The sequence below is a fragment of the Pelophylax lessonae genome, assembly GCF_965119305.1.
Source record: "Pelophylax lessonae genome assembly, chromosome: 13".
Classification (NCBI taxonomy): Eukaryota; Metazoa; Chordata; class Amphibia; order Anura; family Ranidae; genus Pelophylax; species Pelophylax lessonae.
Window position 1 is genome coordinate 179079592 of NC_138780.1, and position 13365 is coordinate 179092956.

The following is a 13365-nucleotide window of genomic DNA, read 5'->3' on the forward strand; positions in this document are numbered from 1 at the left end:
GTGAATGAAGTAGGGGAGACAGTTTAGGAAGAAACTTTTAAAGCAGAAGAGAGAGTGTCAGTGTGGGAAGAGACAGTCAGTTGGAGTGAGGGGAGGGGACAGTGCGGAGGAGAGAGAGAGAGTCAGTGTGGGAAGAGACAGTCAGTTGGAGTGAGCAGAGGGGACAGTGCGGAGTAGAGAGAGAGAGAGAGAGAGAGAGTCAGTTGGGGGAGATTTGCTGTTAGCGGTCAGCATGGAACACAGTTGACATGTCTCAGGATTGGACGGTCATCTCTTATATCGTCTGCAGCAGCCAATGAGACAGAAGACCAGGTGAGTGGCTGTGATTGCTGTGATTGTTTCCTGTTTTCTGGGCAGAAAAACTGACTCTTCTTTATTCCAGCAGGCGCTGTGAGATTCTGGTGTCACCATGGCGAAGGAGTCATCGGGGGGTGAGCTGCTGCACCCCAATAATTTCCCGGATACCCCAGAAAAGAATTTGGGTTTGCAAGAAAGGCTAAAAAACGGCGAGACGTCTCCTATGGCGGCGGCGGCGGCGGGGGGTCAGGTGACCAAGCTGTACACCCGCCGCTGGTTCATGGTCCTCCTGTTCAGCTCGTATTCCCTGTGTAATGCCTTCCAGTGGCTCCAGTATGGCATTATCAGTAATATCTTCATGGAGTACTATGGGGTCAGCAGCCTGACCATCGATTGGCTCTCCATGGCCTACATGTTGGCGTACATCCCGCTCATCTTCCCAGTCACCTGGCTGTTGGAGACTCGCGGTCTGCGCATCATTGCCCTCATCGGGTCTGGCCTGAACTGTGTGGGGGCTTGGATTAAGACGGGCAGTGCCCGACCGGACCTGTATGGCGTGACGCTGTTTGGACAGTTGGTGTGCGCGGTAGCCCAGGTCTTCATCCTTGGAATGCCATCACACATTGCCTCTGTGTGGTTCAGCTCATCGGAGGTCTCCACCGCCTGCTCTGTTGGAGTGTTCGGGAACCAGGTAAGACTTGGGGTGTGTTGGGGGCCCATGGGGTGCGGAGGGCCTGGCACTCACAGCGTTAATCAGCATTGAGGATTAGTCCTGCATGGTAATCCCAATCACAGGACACGGATTTATGGGAAATCATGTGTGAAAAGTAGATCTCTAGCCAAAATTTTTTTTTTTTACTTTTGGATGGAGCAGGGAAGGGTTAGACCCCCCCCTTTTTTTTTTTCTTATGTTTTTTGTTTGTCAGTTTCCCTTTACAGAGATTTCCATAAATTTCCCTAGTGGACACTCAACGGGAAGCAAAAGAAATCCCCTACCAGTTGTCTCCAGAACAGGTGTCCCTATTGGAGGACCTTCCCTCATTTCCTGTTCTGGTGCCAACTGGTAGGGGATTTCTTTTGCTTCCCGTTGAGTGTCCACTACAGGAAATTAATGGAAATCTCTGTAAAGGGAAACTGACAAAAAAAACAAAAGACAAACAAAAAGGGGGTCTAAAGGCCCGTACACACGTACCGATCGTCGGCATACAAACGTCGGTGGACGAAGGATCTGCCGATTGTACGCGTGTTAGTATGGTGCCTCCGACAGATGTCTGCGCACAATCCGCGGACAAAAGTCTTTCTTGCAAACATGAAAATTTTTGTCTGCGGACACCAGAATGGACGATTGTTCGCCTGTCAGTACAGAATTCGGCCGACAGACCGCAGATTTGCAAGACTGGGCATGCTCAGAAAATTAAAAACACAGGGAAAGTCAACCATTACATGACATCACTTCTGCAGTCAGCTGAAGTCTGCAGACAAAATTCTTGTGCTGTCCTTGTGCTGTCTTTGCACTTTTCAACAGACACCGACATCCCGGGGAGAAAAGAGGAACATTTGTATGCCGACCATCGGTACGTGTGTACGGGGCTTAACCCTTCCCTGTTCCATCTGGTAGTTGTCACCAGAACAGGTTTACCGATTGGAGGACCTTCCCTCATTTCCTGTTTAGGTGTCCCAGAATAGGTGTCCCTATTGGAGGACCTTCCCTCATTTTGTGTTCAGGTGTCCCAATTGGAGGACCTTCCCTCATTTCCTGTTCTGGTGCCAACTGGTATGGGAGTTTCTTTTGCTTCCCGTTGAGTGTCCACTACAGGAAATTAATGGAAATTTCTGTAAAGGGAAACTGACAAAAAAAAGAAAAGACAAAACAAAAAGGGGGTCTAACCCTTCCCTGCTCCATCTGGTAGTTGTCACCAGAACAGGTGTCCCTATTGGAGGACCTTCCCTCATTTCCTGTTCAGGTGTCCCGATTGGAGGACCTTCCCTCATTTCCTGTTTAGGTGTCCCGATTGGAGGACCTTCCCTCATTTCCTGTTTAGGTGTCCCGATTGGAGGACCTTCCCTCATTTCCTGTTTAGGTGTCCCAGAATAGGTGTCCCTATTGGAGGACCTTCCCTCATTTTGTGTTCAGGTTTCCCGATTGGAGGACCTTCCCTCATTTCCTGTTCAGGTGTCCCTATTGGAGGACCTTCCCTCATTTCCTGTTCAGGTGTCCCGATTGGAGGACCTTCCTTCATTTCCTGTTCAGGTGTCCCTATTGGAGGACCTTCCCTCATTTCCTGTTCAGGTGTCCCGATTGGAGGACCTTCCCTCATTTCCTGTTCAGGTGTCCCGATTGGAGGACCTTCCTTCATTTCCTGTTCAGGTGTCCCTATTGGAGGACCTTCCCTCATTTCCTGTTCAGGTGTCCCGATTGGAGGACCTTCCCTCATTTCCTGTTCAGGTGTCCCGATTGGAGGGCCTTCCCTCATTTCCTGTTCAGGTTTCCCAGAACAGGTTTCCCGATTGGAGGACCTTCCCTCATTTCCTGTTCTGGTGCCAACTGGTAGGGGATTTCTTTTGCTTCCCGTTGAGTGTCCACTACAGGAAATTAATGGAAATCTCTGTAAAGGGAAACTGACAAAAAAAACAAAAGACAAACAAAAAGGGGGTCTAACCCTTCCCTGTTCCATCTGGTAGTTGTCACCAGAACAGGTTTCCCGATTGGAGGACCTTCCCTCATTTCCTGTTTAGGTGTCCCAGAATAGGTGTCCCTATTGGAGGACCTTTCCTCATTTCCTGTTCAGGTGTCCCTATTGGAGGACCTTCCCTCATTTTGTGTTCAGGTGTCCCGATTGGAGGACCTTCCCTCATTTCCTGTTCAGGTGTCCCTATTGGAGGACCTTCCCTCATTTCCTGTTCAGGTGTCCCAGAACAGGTTTCCCGATTGGAGGACCTTCCCTCATTTCCTGTTCTGGTGCCAACTGGTAGGGGATTTCTTTTGCTTCCCGTTGAGTGTCCACTACAGGAAATTAATGGAAATCTCTGTAAAAGGAAACTGACAAAAAAAAAGAAAAGACAAACAAAAAGGGGGTCTAACCCTTCCCTGTTCCATCTGGTAGTTGTCACCAGAACAGGTGTCCCGATTAGAGGACCTTCCCTCATTTCCTGTTCTGGTGCCAACTGTAACATTTTGGATTTCTCATCAATTTCTAGATATATAGAGAAGGTAAATCTCCCCAACGGGGACGCAGCAACCAATAAAAACTGACAGGGGGTCCAATCCCTTAGCACGTCATCCAAAATAAAAAAAACGCCTGGCTGGAGATACTTTATAGAGGCTGAAAATCCGTCAGGAAAAGCTAATCCTGCATGGCATATTGGGGAGTGGGGGCTTCCCTAGATTGACATTGTTCCCCAATAATTGCATTTACAGATGCCACCTAATGCAGACATCATCCCATGTGACACCCCACAACAACTGTAAGGGTCTATTCATATTCCCTCAGCCTTGTTGTGATACATTGAAATGGTTGTAAACCCTTAGTGCCGGTTCACACCAACGTGGCACGACTTTGGGGGCGACCTGTGAAGTCGCGTGCAGCGCGACTTCGGCACGACTTGCATGGACTTCATAAAATGAATGTCTATGCAAGTCGCTCCGAGGTCGCCCCGAAGTAGTACAGGACCCTTTTTCTAAGTCGGAGCGACTTGTGTCGCTCCTATTAGAACGGGTCCTGTACCACACAATGGACCGCGACAGACCGCGACTTGTCAGGCTGACAAGCCGTATTAGTGTGAATGGACTCTTACATACACTATATTACCAAAAGTATTGGGACGTCGGCCTTTACACGCACATCATAATGGCATCCCAGTCTTAGTCCGTAGGGTTCAATATTGAGTTGGCCCACCCTTTGCAGCTATAACAGCTTCAACTCCTCTGGGAATGCTGTCCACAAGGTTTAGGAGTGTCTATGGGAATGTTTGACCATTCTTCCAGAAGCGCATTTGTGAGGTCATTCACAATTCATTGAGGTCAGTCTAATTCATCCCAAAGGTGTTCTAATTGGTTGCAGGCCAGTCAAGTTCCTCCACCCCAAACTCGCTCATCCATGTCATTGATAGAAATAGTGCCCCATACTTGGGGTCATTGATAGAAATAGTGCCCCATCCTTGGTGTCAGTGACAGAAATAGTGCCCCATCCTTGGTGTCAGTGACAGAAATAGTGCCCCATCCTTGGGGTCATTGATAGAAATAGTGCCCCATCATTGGTGTCAGTGATAGAAATAGTGCCCCATACTTGGGTGTCAGTGACAGAAATAGTGCCCCATACTTGGGGTCATTGATAGAAATAGTGCCCCATACTTGGGGTCATTGATAGAAATAGTGCCCCATCATTGGTGTCAGTGATAGAAATAGTGCCCCATACTTGGGTGTCAGTGACAGAAATAGTGCCCCATACTTGGGGTCATTGATAGAAATAGTGCCCCATACTTGGGGTCATTGATAGAAATAGTGCCCCATCATTGGTGTCAGTGACAGAAATAGTGCCCCATCATTGGTGTCAGTGACAGAAATAGTGCCCCATCATTGGTGTCAGTGACAGAAATAGTGCCCCATCCTTGGTGTCAGTGACAGAAATAGTGCCCCATCCTTGGGGTCATTGATAGAAATAGTGCCCTATACTTGGGGTCATTGATAGAAATAGTGCCCCATCATTGGTGTCAGTGATAGAAATAGTGCCCCATACTTGGGTGTCAGTGACAGAAATAGTGCCCCATCATTGGTGTCAGTGACAGAAATAGTGCCCCATCATTGGTGTCAGTGATAGAAATAGTGCCCCATACTTGGTGTCAGTGACAGAAATAGTGCCCCATCATTGGTGTCAGTGACAGAAATAGTGCCCCATCATTGGTGACAGTGATTGTTTCTCTTCTCCTTCAATTTCTCCCCATCAGCCAGCTCTGGTGACCCCATTGCTGATGGAGAGAGGCAGAGGAGGGTCAAACAAGGATGCTGTGGAGGTAACGGACATCCTCCTTATCAACTGATGACCTCATTAGCTGTTAGGATGCCAGTACCTAGTCGTGATGGTACTAGTGATCGACCAATATTGATTTTTTATTGCCGATACCGATATTTTGGTCATCGCATATCGGTATCGGCCGATATTGGCCAATATTTTTGTACATTAAATGCCACCTAATGCAGCTTTGATCGGGTCTTCTCTTTGCTGGTTGCCCGGGCCTCGGGGGGGGGGGAACATCACATCACATCCCATCCCTTCCCGCTCCTTGTAATGACAGCGGAGTGGCTTCTTAGCTGCATCGGTTGCCTTTACAAGACAGCCGACCGCCGGCTATGGACGCCGGTACCGGGGTGATGCCTCCAGCTGCAGGCATCACTCCAGTACAGGCATTTTCCCGAAATATCGGCAATATCGGTAACCTCCGGGGCCGATTCCGATATATATCGGGGAAAGTGCATATCGGCCCTTGATATATCGGCTTTGCCGATAATCGGTTGATCCCTAGATGGTACATAATGAAAACCCGTGACTTTGTGTAACTAGGGGGCAGGCTTCATCCACCTGCTGGCTTGTATACAAATTTGGATCAGTTTTTGGCATTTTGCCAAGGCACCCCTGAAAAAAACCTCAAGGCACCCCAGGGTGCCTGGGCACCCTGGTTGAAAAAGGCTGCTGTAAAACATAAATGCCCATTTACACTACAGAATAAACTCCCTCCCTATCTACTTCCAAAAACTGATCCTTTTATTGGTGATCGTTCATACCAGTGACCTCACTGGTGCCGCAGTGGGATAGTTAATGATGGTGTACTAAAAAGAATATAGTGGCAGATAGAGTACCTGCCAGACCAGGCCTAGAGATGCCCTTGTGTGTACTGTATTAACAGACCTGCCTAGTCCACTAACTCACCTAATAGGGTACCCTAAAATAACATCTATAAAAAGGAGTAGTATGGAAGGAACTATACAGAAAAGACGGCACTATATTGGTCCAAGTAGTGTGACTATAGAAAAGTTTATTCAATCAAAAATAAGAATAGTGAAATTATTTGTAAAAATTGTAACGCACCACCTACACAATACACCATGTACACATGACATCATTGTCAGATAAAAAACATAAAGAGTCCGAACTCTGAATGCAAACCCTGATATCGGTGCCGGGACAAGGTCATCCAGGGCCCAGGGCAAGGATGCCAAACTGCCCCCCCCCCCTTCCCTTGGGGTTAGGGTCAAGGCGCCCCCATCATCCCTGAAATAAACCATTGCGCCCAGGGCAACTGCTCGTCCTGCCCACCCCATGTTCCGGCCCTGCCTGATATAATAACTATTTGGCTTTTCCACTGCATGGAACCGAACGGTTCGGCTCGCTTTTGTGCTTTTCCACTGCTGGAACCGCATGGTATGGTGTAGAAACGGTTCGGTACGGTACGGCGGCGCTTTTCCACTACATGGAACCGAACGGTACGGCTAACAGTAACACCTCGATTGTGGTTCCAAGAGGTACCATACCGGTACCATATCCCACAATCCTTTGCATGCAGTCTCTACTAGCCACTGATTGGTCAGAGAATCGTTGTTATCTCACCCACTTACTTTAGTGGGAAAAGCAAACCATACCAAACCGTACCGAACCGTTCCAACACCGTACCATGGAGTGGAAAACCAAACAGGACCGAGTAGAGCCGAGCCGGTACTTGCAGTGGAAAAGTGCCACCGTGGCTCTACTCGGTCCTGCTTGGCCCTGTTTGGTTTTCCACTGCATGGTACCGCATGGTAAGGTGTTGGAACGGTTCGGTATGGTTTGGTATGGTTTGCTTTTCCACTAAAGTAGTACTAAAGTAAGTGGGTGGGATAACAACGATTCTCTGACCAATCAGTGGCTAGTAGTGACTGCATGCAAAGGATTGTGGGATATGGTACCGGGTATGGTACCTCTTGGAACCACAATCGAGGTGGTACTTGGGTAAGATGTGGGGTTGTCATTCCAGGATACAACTACCTCTGCTCCATCGCAGATTACCGGCATGTAGTTGCCAAGAAGTAATAATCAGTAAATAGACGACAAAATCTAAACCAATCAATAGTTCGGGATAACGGTGTATCCAATTTTTACAGGGGAACCTCATGCAGTCAATACAAAGTTACTACTTGATAGCTGTACTGATAACCACTATATCTCATCCAAAATTAGCGGCCGTTCACTCAATGGCACTGGCAGTTCACACTGGTGTGCAGGCAACAATTTCTTATCTGAACAATATAGGCTATTTGGGACTTTAAGTGAGACACCAGCAGGTAATGCCCAGCGTCTCCATCCCTGTATCAGAAAAAACAAAAGTTTAAAGGATTAAAAGAGTTGCATGGAAGCCAGCCAGCCCCCAGTCAGATGTACTCACCCTCCAGTCTGCCACCAACATAGTAGACCTGTCTCATGATATAAATAAAGAACAGGGGTTTAGTTGACATGCATTTGCAAACGCATGTGTAAGCTGCAGGGCCACTACACGGCACCCTGTGTTACCTGCAGTCCTAACACTTTCTATTCTAATTTGAGTGTCTCCACAATGGAAGGGAGGCAGCCCAAACCTCCCCCAACCCGCTCCCATCTTTGACTGGTCTAATATATCAAAACTCAGCGATGTTGTAGCGATGGTACAAGCTGAAAAGGACCAGCTGAGAAGCATTACACCTCCATCCCCTTGGCGGGCGGATGCAGTATAAAACACAGATTGGGACTTTTTATACTGCATCCGCCAAGGGGATGGAGGTGTAATGCTTCTCAGCTGGTCCTTTTCAGTTTGTAACATCGCTACAACATCGCTATTAGAGTGGAGTGTCTCCATGTAAAAACCCGGAAGTGATGTCATGACATCACTTCCGGGCACTCTGCGCCAAATTCAAAAAAATGACAGCATTCAAAACAGCCAAACTTGGGGTTTTGAATGCTTTTAAGTGCAAAGGAGGGGTTTGGGGTCTTTTAGACCCCCAGATCCCTCCACAAGAGTACCTGTCAAGTGATTAAAAAAAGTTTTTTAAGTGTAAAAAAATATTGGCCCATACTGGCCAATACCGATATTCAATGGCCAAAATATCGGTATCCGCAGCAAAAAAACCAATACCGGTCGATCACGAATTCAGAGTCCGGACTCTTTTTAATGTTTTTTTTTTTTTGTAAAAAAGTTTTTATTTTAAGAAAAGGCATAAACATACATCAAAACAAGGCATATGTGTACAATATGGAAAAAACAAATGGAACGCATGAAACAGGTCACAGCAAAACAGGATGCAGACACAGAGCGTAAGCCAAACTTAAAACAGTGTAGACCAAATAAAGTATATCAGCAAAAAATCATCAGACAGGGACCAAAAGTCCCCCCTAGTGACATATAGTGCAAATAAAAACAACAGGAGAAGAAGTCCCAGAACGTTCCATGAAGCAAGCGTAGGCATGGACTTAAAGTACCGAGCCAGAGAAGAAAGCAGCACAGAGAGACAAAGGAGAAAGAGGGAAAAGGAGTGAGAAAAGGAGACAAACAAAAAAAGAAACGACAATAAAAGAAGACTAAAGAGAGGATGGGGAAAAGGAAGAGAAAACGGGTCCTGTGCGGCGAGCGTCCAGGGGGTATCAAAGGGAAGAGTGGTCTGAAATCGGGAAGGGGCAACAGTCGAGATCCAGGAGTCCCACACCTTAAAGCGGAGTTCCACCCAAAAGTGGAACTTCCGCTTTAGGTATTCTAACCCCCTGACATGCCACATTTGGCATGTCATTTTTTTGGGGGGGGGGGGGGGACCGGGTACCTAGTTTTGACAGGTACCCGCTCCCACTTCCGCTCGGAGCGCCACGGCGCCCTGAACGGAAGTTCTCCTCTCCCCCTCCCTCCCTGCAATCTTCTGGGACATGTCAGAGGTCCCAGAAGATTGCCGGCCAATCAAGACGCGCAGCGCGACTCGCGCATGCGCAGTGGGTACCCGGCTGTGAAGCCGCAAACTGTCACAGCCGGTTGCCCACAGCAGTGATGCCAGAGGGAAGAGGATCGAGGCTTCGGGCGGCCGCATCGCTGGACCGTTGAACAGGTGAGTGAAAAGGCTGGAACTCCGCTTTAAGAAATTTATCATGGGTATCAGAGACTATGGCTGTCAATTTTTCAATAATTAGGATATCATTCATACGGTTTTTGAGAGCCTGAAAACTAAGCAACGGGGTCTTCCAGGATCGGGCAATTGTCAATTTCGTAGCTGTAAACAAATGCTGGGCCAACTGACGTTGCTTACGGGACAAGTCAGGTATAGGTTTACATAGAAGCGCCTCATACGGGTCTCTCTTCAGGGTGACCTGAAAAATATTACGGAGCAAAGCATAGATCCTGATCCATAATCTGCGCACCTTGGGGCATGTCCACCAAATATGTGCCATGGTCCCCTCCTGAGTGCATCCACGAAAACACAAGGGAGAATACGCCGGTATAAATTTTGCCAGCCTGGCTGGGGTATAATACCATCTGTAGAACACCTTATAAGCATTTTCTAGAATCAAAACTTTTCGGGAACATTTTGAGAGAGCTGCCGTCATTCATGTGCTGCCAGTCCTCCTTGTCCAACTTGCATCCCAATTCCAGTTCCCAGTTAGAATGATAGACCGTGAAAGGGGGTGTATCACAAGAAATAATAGAAGCATATAGAGGGATATGAGTCCCGGTGAGTGGGGTCGTGCCCTACAGAGGCTTTCAAATGGCGTGAGCGTATAGGGTAAAGGTTTATGTTTAACGAGTTGCTGAAGGAAATTGTGGAGTTGCATATATCGATAATGTTCCCGCAAGAGTATATCATGTGAGGAGCGGAGGGCCCCAAAAGGGAGTATCCTTGTAGGGGTAAATAACGAGTAGACATCCACAAAGCCATGGTCCGACCACCACGAAAACAGATGTGGGTTATCAAGGCCAGGGGTAAACCTAGGGCAAGGAAAGAGCCGCAACAGAGGCAAATGGGGGGACTCTTTTTAATGTTTTTATCTGACAATGATGTCATGTGTACATGGTGTATTGTGTAGGTGGTGCGTTACAATTTTTACAAATAATTTCACTATTCTTACTTTTGATTGAATAAACTTTTCTATAGTCCACACTACTTGGACCATTATAGTGCCGTCTTTTCTGGATAGTTATGGTGGCAGTGTGTGCCCGTGACATCCCACCATTAGTGGGATAGTTATGATGGTGGCAGTGTGTGCCAGTGACATCCCACCATTACTTCTGTTCTGTTAGGTGTTGCAGTGGGATAGTTATGATGGTGGCAGTGTGTGCCAGTGACATCCCACCATTAGTGGGATAGTTATGATGGTGGCAGTGTGTGCCAGTGACATCCCACCATTACTTCTGTTAGGTGTTGCAGTGGGATAGTTATGATGGTGGCAGTGCGTGGTGGTAAAGTCTTCCTCTTTGCTCCAGTTAGGTGTCGCAGTGGGCTTCCTCCTGCCACCAGTCCTGGTCCCCAAAATTGAAGATATGGACCGGCTATCGTATCACATCAGCATCATGTTTTATGGAACTGCAGCTGTCTCCAGCCTTCTCTTCATCCTGGTAATATTTGGTGCGCATCAACTCAAGGACTACTCACACATAACTGAGGTGTAAAACAGCTGTGTGTATGGAATAGGGGAGATGTAGGGACAGCTGTGTGTATGGAATAGGGGATATGCAGGGACAGCTGTGTGTATGGAATAGGGGAGATGTAAGGACAGCTGTGTGTATGGAATAGCGGAGATGTAAGGACAGCTGTGTGTATGGAATAGGGGATATGCAGGGACAGCTGTGTGTATGGAATAGGGGAGATGTAGAGACAGCTGTGTGTATGGAATAGCGGAGATGTGGGGACAGCTGTGTGTATGGAATAGCGGAGATGTAAGGACAGCTGTGTGTATGGAATAGCGCAGATGTGGGGACAGCTGTGTGTATGGAATAGGGGAGATGTAGGGACAGCTGTGTGTATGGAATAGGGGAGATGTAGGGACAGTTGTGTGTATGGAATAGGGGAGATGTAGGGACAGCTGTGTATGGAATAGGGGAGATGTAGGGACAGCTGTGTGTATGGAATAGGGGAGATGTAGGGACAGCTGTGTGTATGGAATAGGGGAGATGTAGGGACAGCTGTGTGTATGGAATAGGGGAGATGTAGGGACAGCTGTGTGTATGGAATAGGGGAGATGTAGGGACAGCTGTGTGTATGGAATAGGGGAGATGTAGGGACAGCTGTGTGTATGGAATAGCGGAGATGTAGGGACAGCTGTGTGTATGGAATAGGGGAGATGTAAGGACAGCTGTGTGTATGGAATAGGGGAGATGTAGGGACAGCTGTGTGTATGGAATAGGGGAGATGTAAGGACAGCTGTGTGTATGGAATAGGGGAGATGTAGGGACAGCTGTGTGTATGGAATAGGGGAGATGTAGGGACAGCTGTGTGTATGGAATAGGGGAGATATAAGGACAGCTGTGTGTATGGAATAGGGGAGATGTAAGGACAGCTGTGTGTATGGAATAGTGGAGATGTAGGGACAGCTGTGTGTATGGAATAGGGGAGATGTAAGGACAGCTGTGTGTATGGAATAGCTGAGATGTAGGGACAGCTGTGTGTATGGAATAGGGGAGATGTAGGGACAGCTGTGTGTATGGAATAGGGGAGATGTAGGGACAGCTGTGTGTATGGAATAGGGGAGATGCAGGGACAGCTGTGTGTATGGAATAGGGGAGATGTAGAGACAGCTGTGTGTATGGAATAGAGGAGATGTGGGGACAGCTGTGTGTATGGAATAGCGGAGATGTGGGGACAGCTGTGTGTATGGAATAGGGGAGATGTAGGGACAGCTGTGTGTATGGAATAGCGGAGATGTGGGGACAGCTGTGTGTATGGAATAGTGGAGATGTGGGGACAGCTGTGTGTATGGAATAGGGGAGATGTAGGGACAGCTGTGTGTATGGAATAGCGGAGATGTATGGACAGCTGTGTGTATGGAATAGGGGATATGCAGGGACAGCTGTGTGTATGGAATAGAGGAGATGTAAGGACAGCTGTGTGTATGGAATAGCGGAGATGTGGGGACAGCTGTGTGTATGGAATAGGGGAGATGTAGGGACAGCTGTGTGTATGGAATAGCGGAGATGTGGGGACAGCTGTGTGTATGGAATAGTGGAGATGTGGGGACAGCTGTGTGTATGGAATAGGGGAGATGTAGGGACAGCTGTGTGTATGGAATAGCGGAGATGTATGGACAGCTGTGTGTATGGAATAGGGGATATGCAGGGACAGCTGTGTGTATGGAATAGAGGAGATGTAAGGACAGCTGTGTGTATGGAATAGCGGAGATGTGGGGACAGCTGTGTGTATGGAATAGCGGAGATGTGGGGACAGCTGTGTGTATGGAATAGGGGAGATGTAGGGACAGCTGTGTGTATGGAATAGCGGAGATGTATGGACAGCTGTGTGTATGGAATAGGGGATATGCGGGGACAGCTGTGTGTATGGAATAGCTGAGATGTAGGGACAGCTGTGTTTATGGAATAGGGGATATGCGGGGACAGCTGTGTGTATGGAATAGCGGAGATGTGGGGACAGCTGTGTGTATGGAATAGCGGAGATGTATGGACAGCTGTGTGTATGGAATAGGGGATATGCGGGGACAGCTGTGTGTATGGAATAGCTGAGATGTAGGGACAGCTGTGTTTATGGAATAGGGGATATGCGGGGACAGCTGTGTGTATGGAATAGGGGAGATGTAGGGACAGCTGTGTGTATGGAATAGGGGAGATGTAGGGACAGCTGTGTGTATGGAATAGGGGAGATGTAGGGACAGCTGTGTGTATGGAATAGGGGAGATGTAGGGACAGCTGTGTGTATGGAATAGGGGAGATGTAGGGACAGCTGTGTGTATGGAATAGCGGAGATGTATGGACAGCTGTGTGTATGGAATAGGGGATATGCGGGGACAGCTGTGTGTATGGAATAGCTGAGATGTAGGGACAGCTGTGTTTATGGAATAGGGGATATGCGGGGACAGCTGT

General features: G+C 47.9%; 1 protein-coding gene across 3 annotated transcripts in view; it reads left to right on the top strand.

The window, feature by feature from the left end:
- The first annotated feature begins 202 nt into the window (after positions 1–202).
- Positions 203–13365, top strand: part of FLVCR2 (FLVCR choline and putative heme transporter 2) — a 38388-nt gene continuing 25225 nt past the window's right edge. For all 3 annotated transcript variants that reach the window (XM_082275054.1, XM_082275055.1, XM_082275056.1), the window contains exons 1-3: positions 203–312; positions 386–988; positions 10759–10900. In XM_082275054.1, coding sequence (XP_082131180.1) covers positions 410–988; positions 10759–10900 — 721 coding nt within the window. In that variant the 5' untranslated portion in view covers positions 203–312; positions 386–409. The remainder of the gene's footprint in view (positions 313–385; positions 989–10758; positions 10901–13365) is intronic.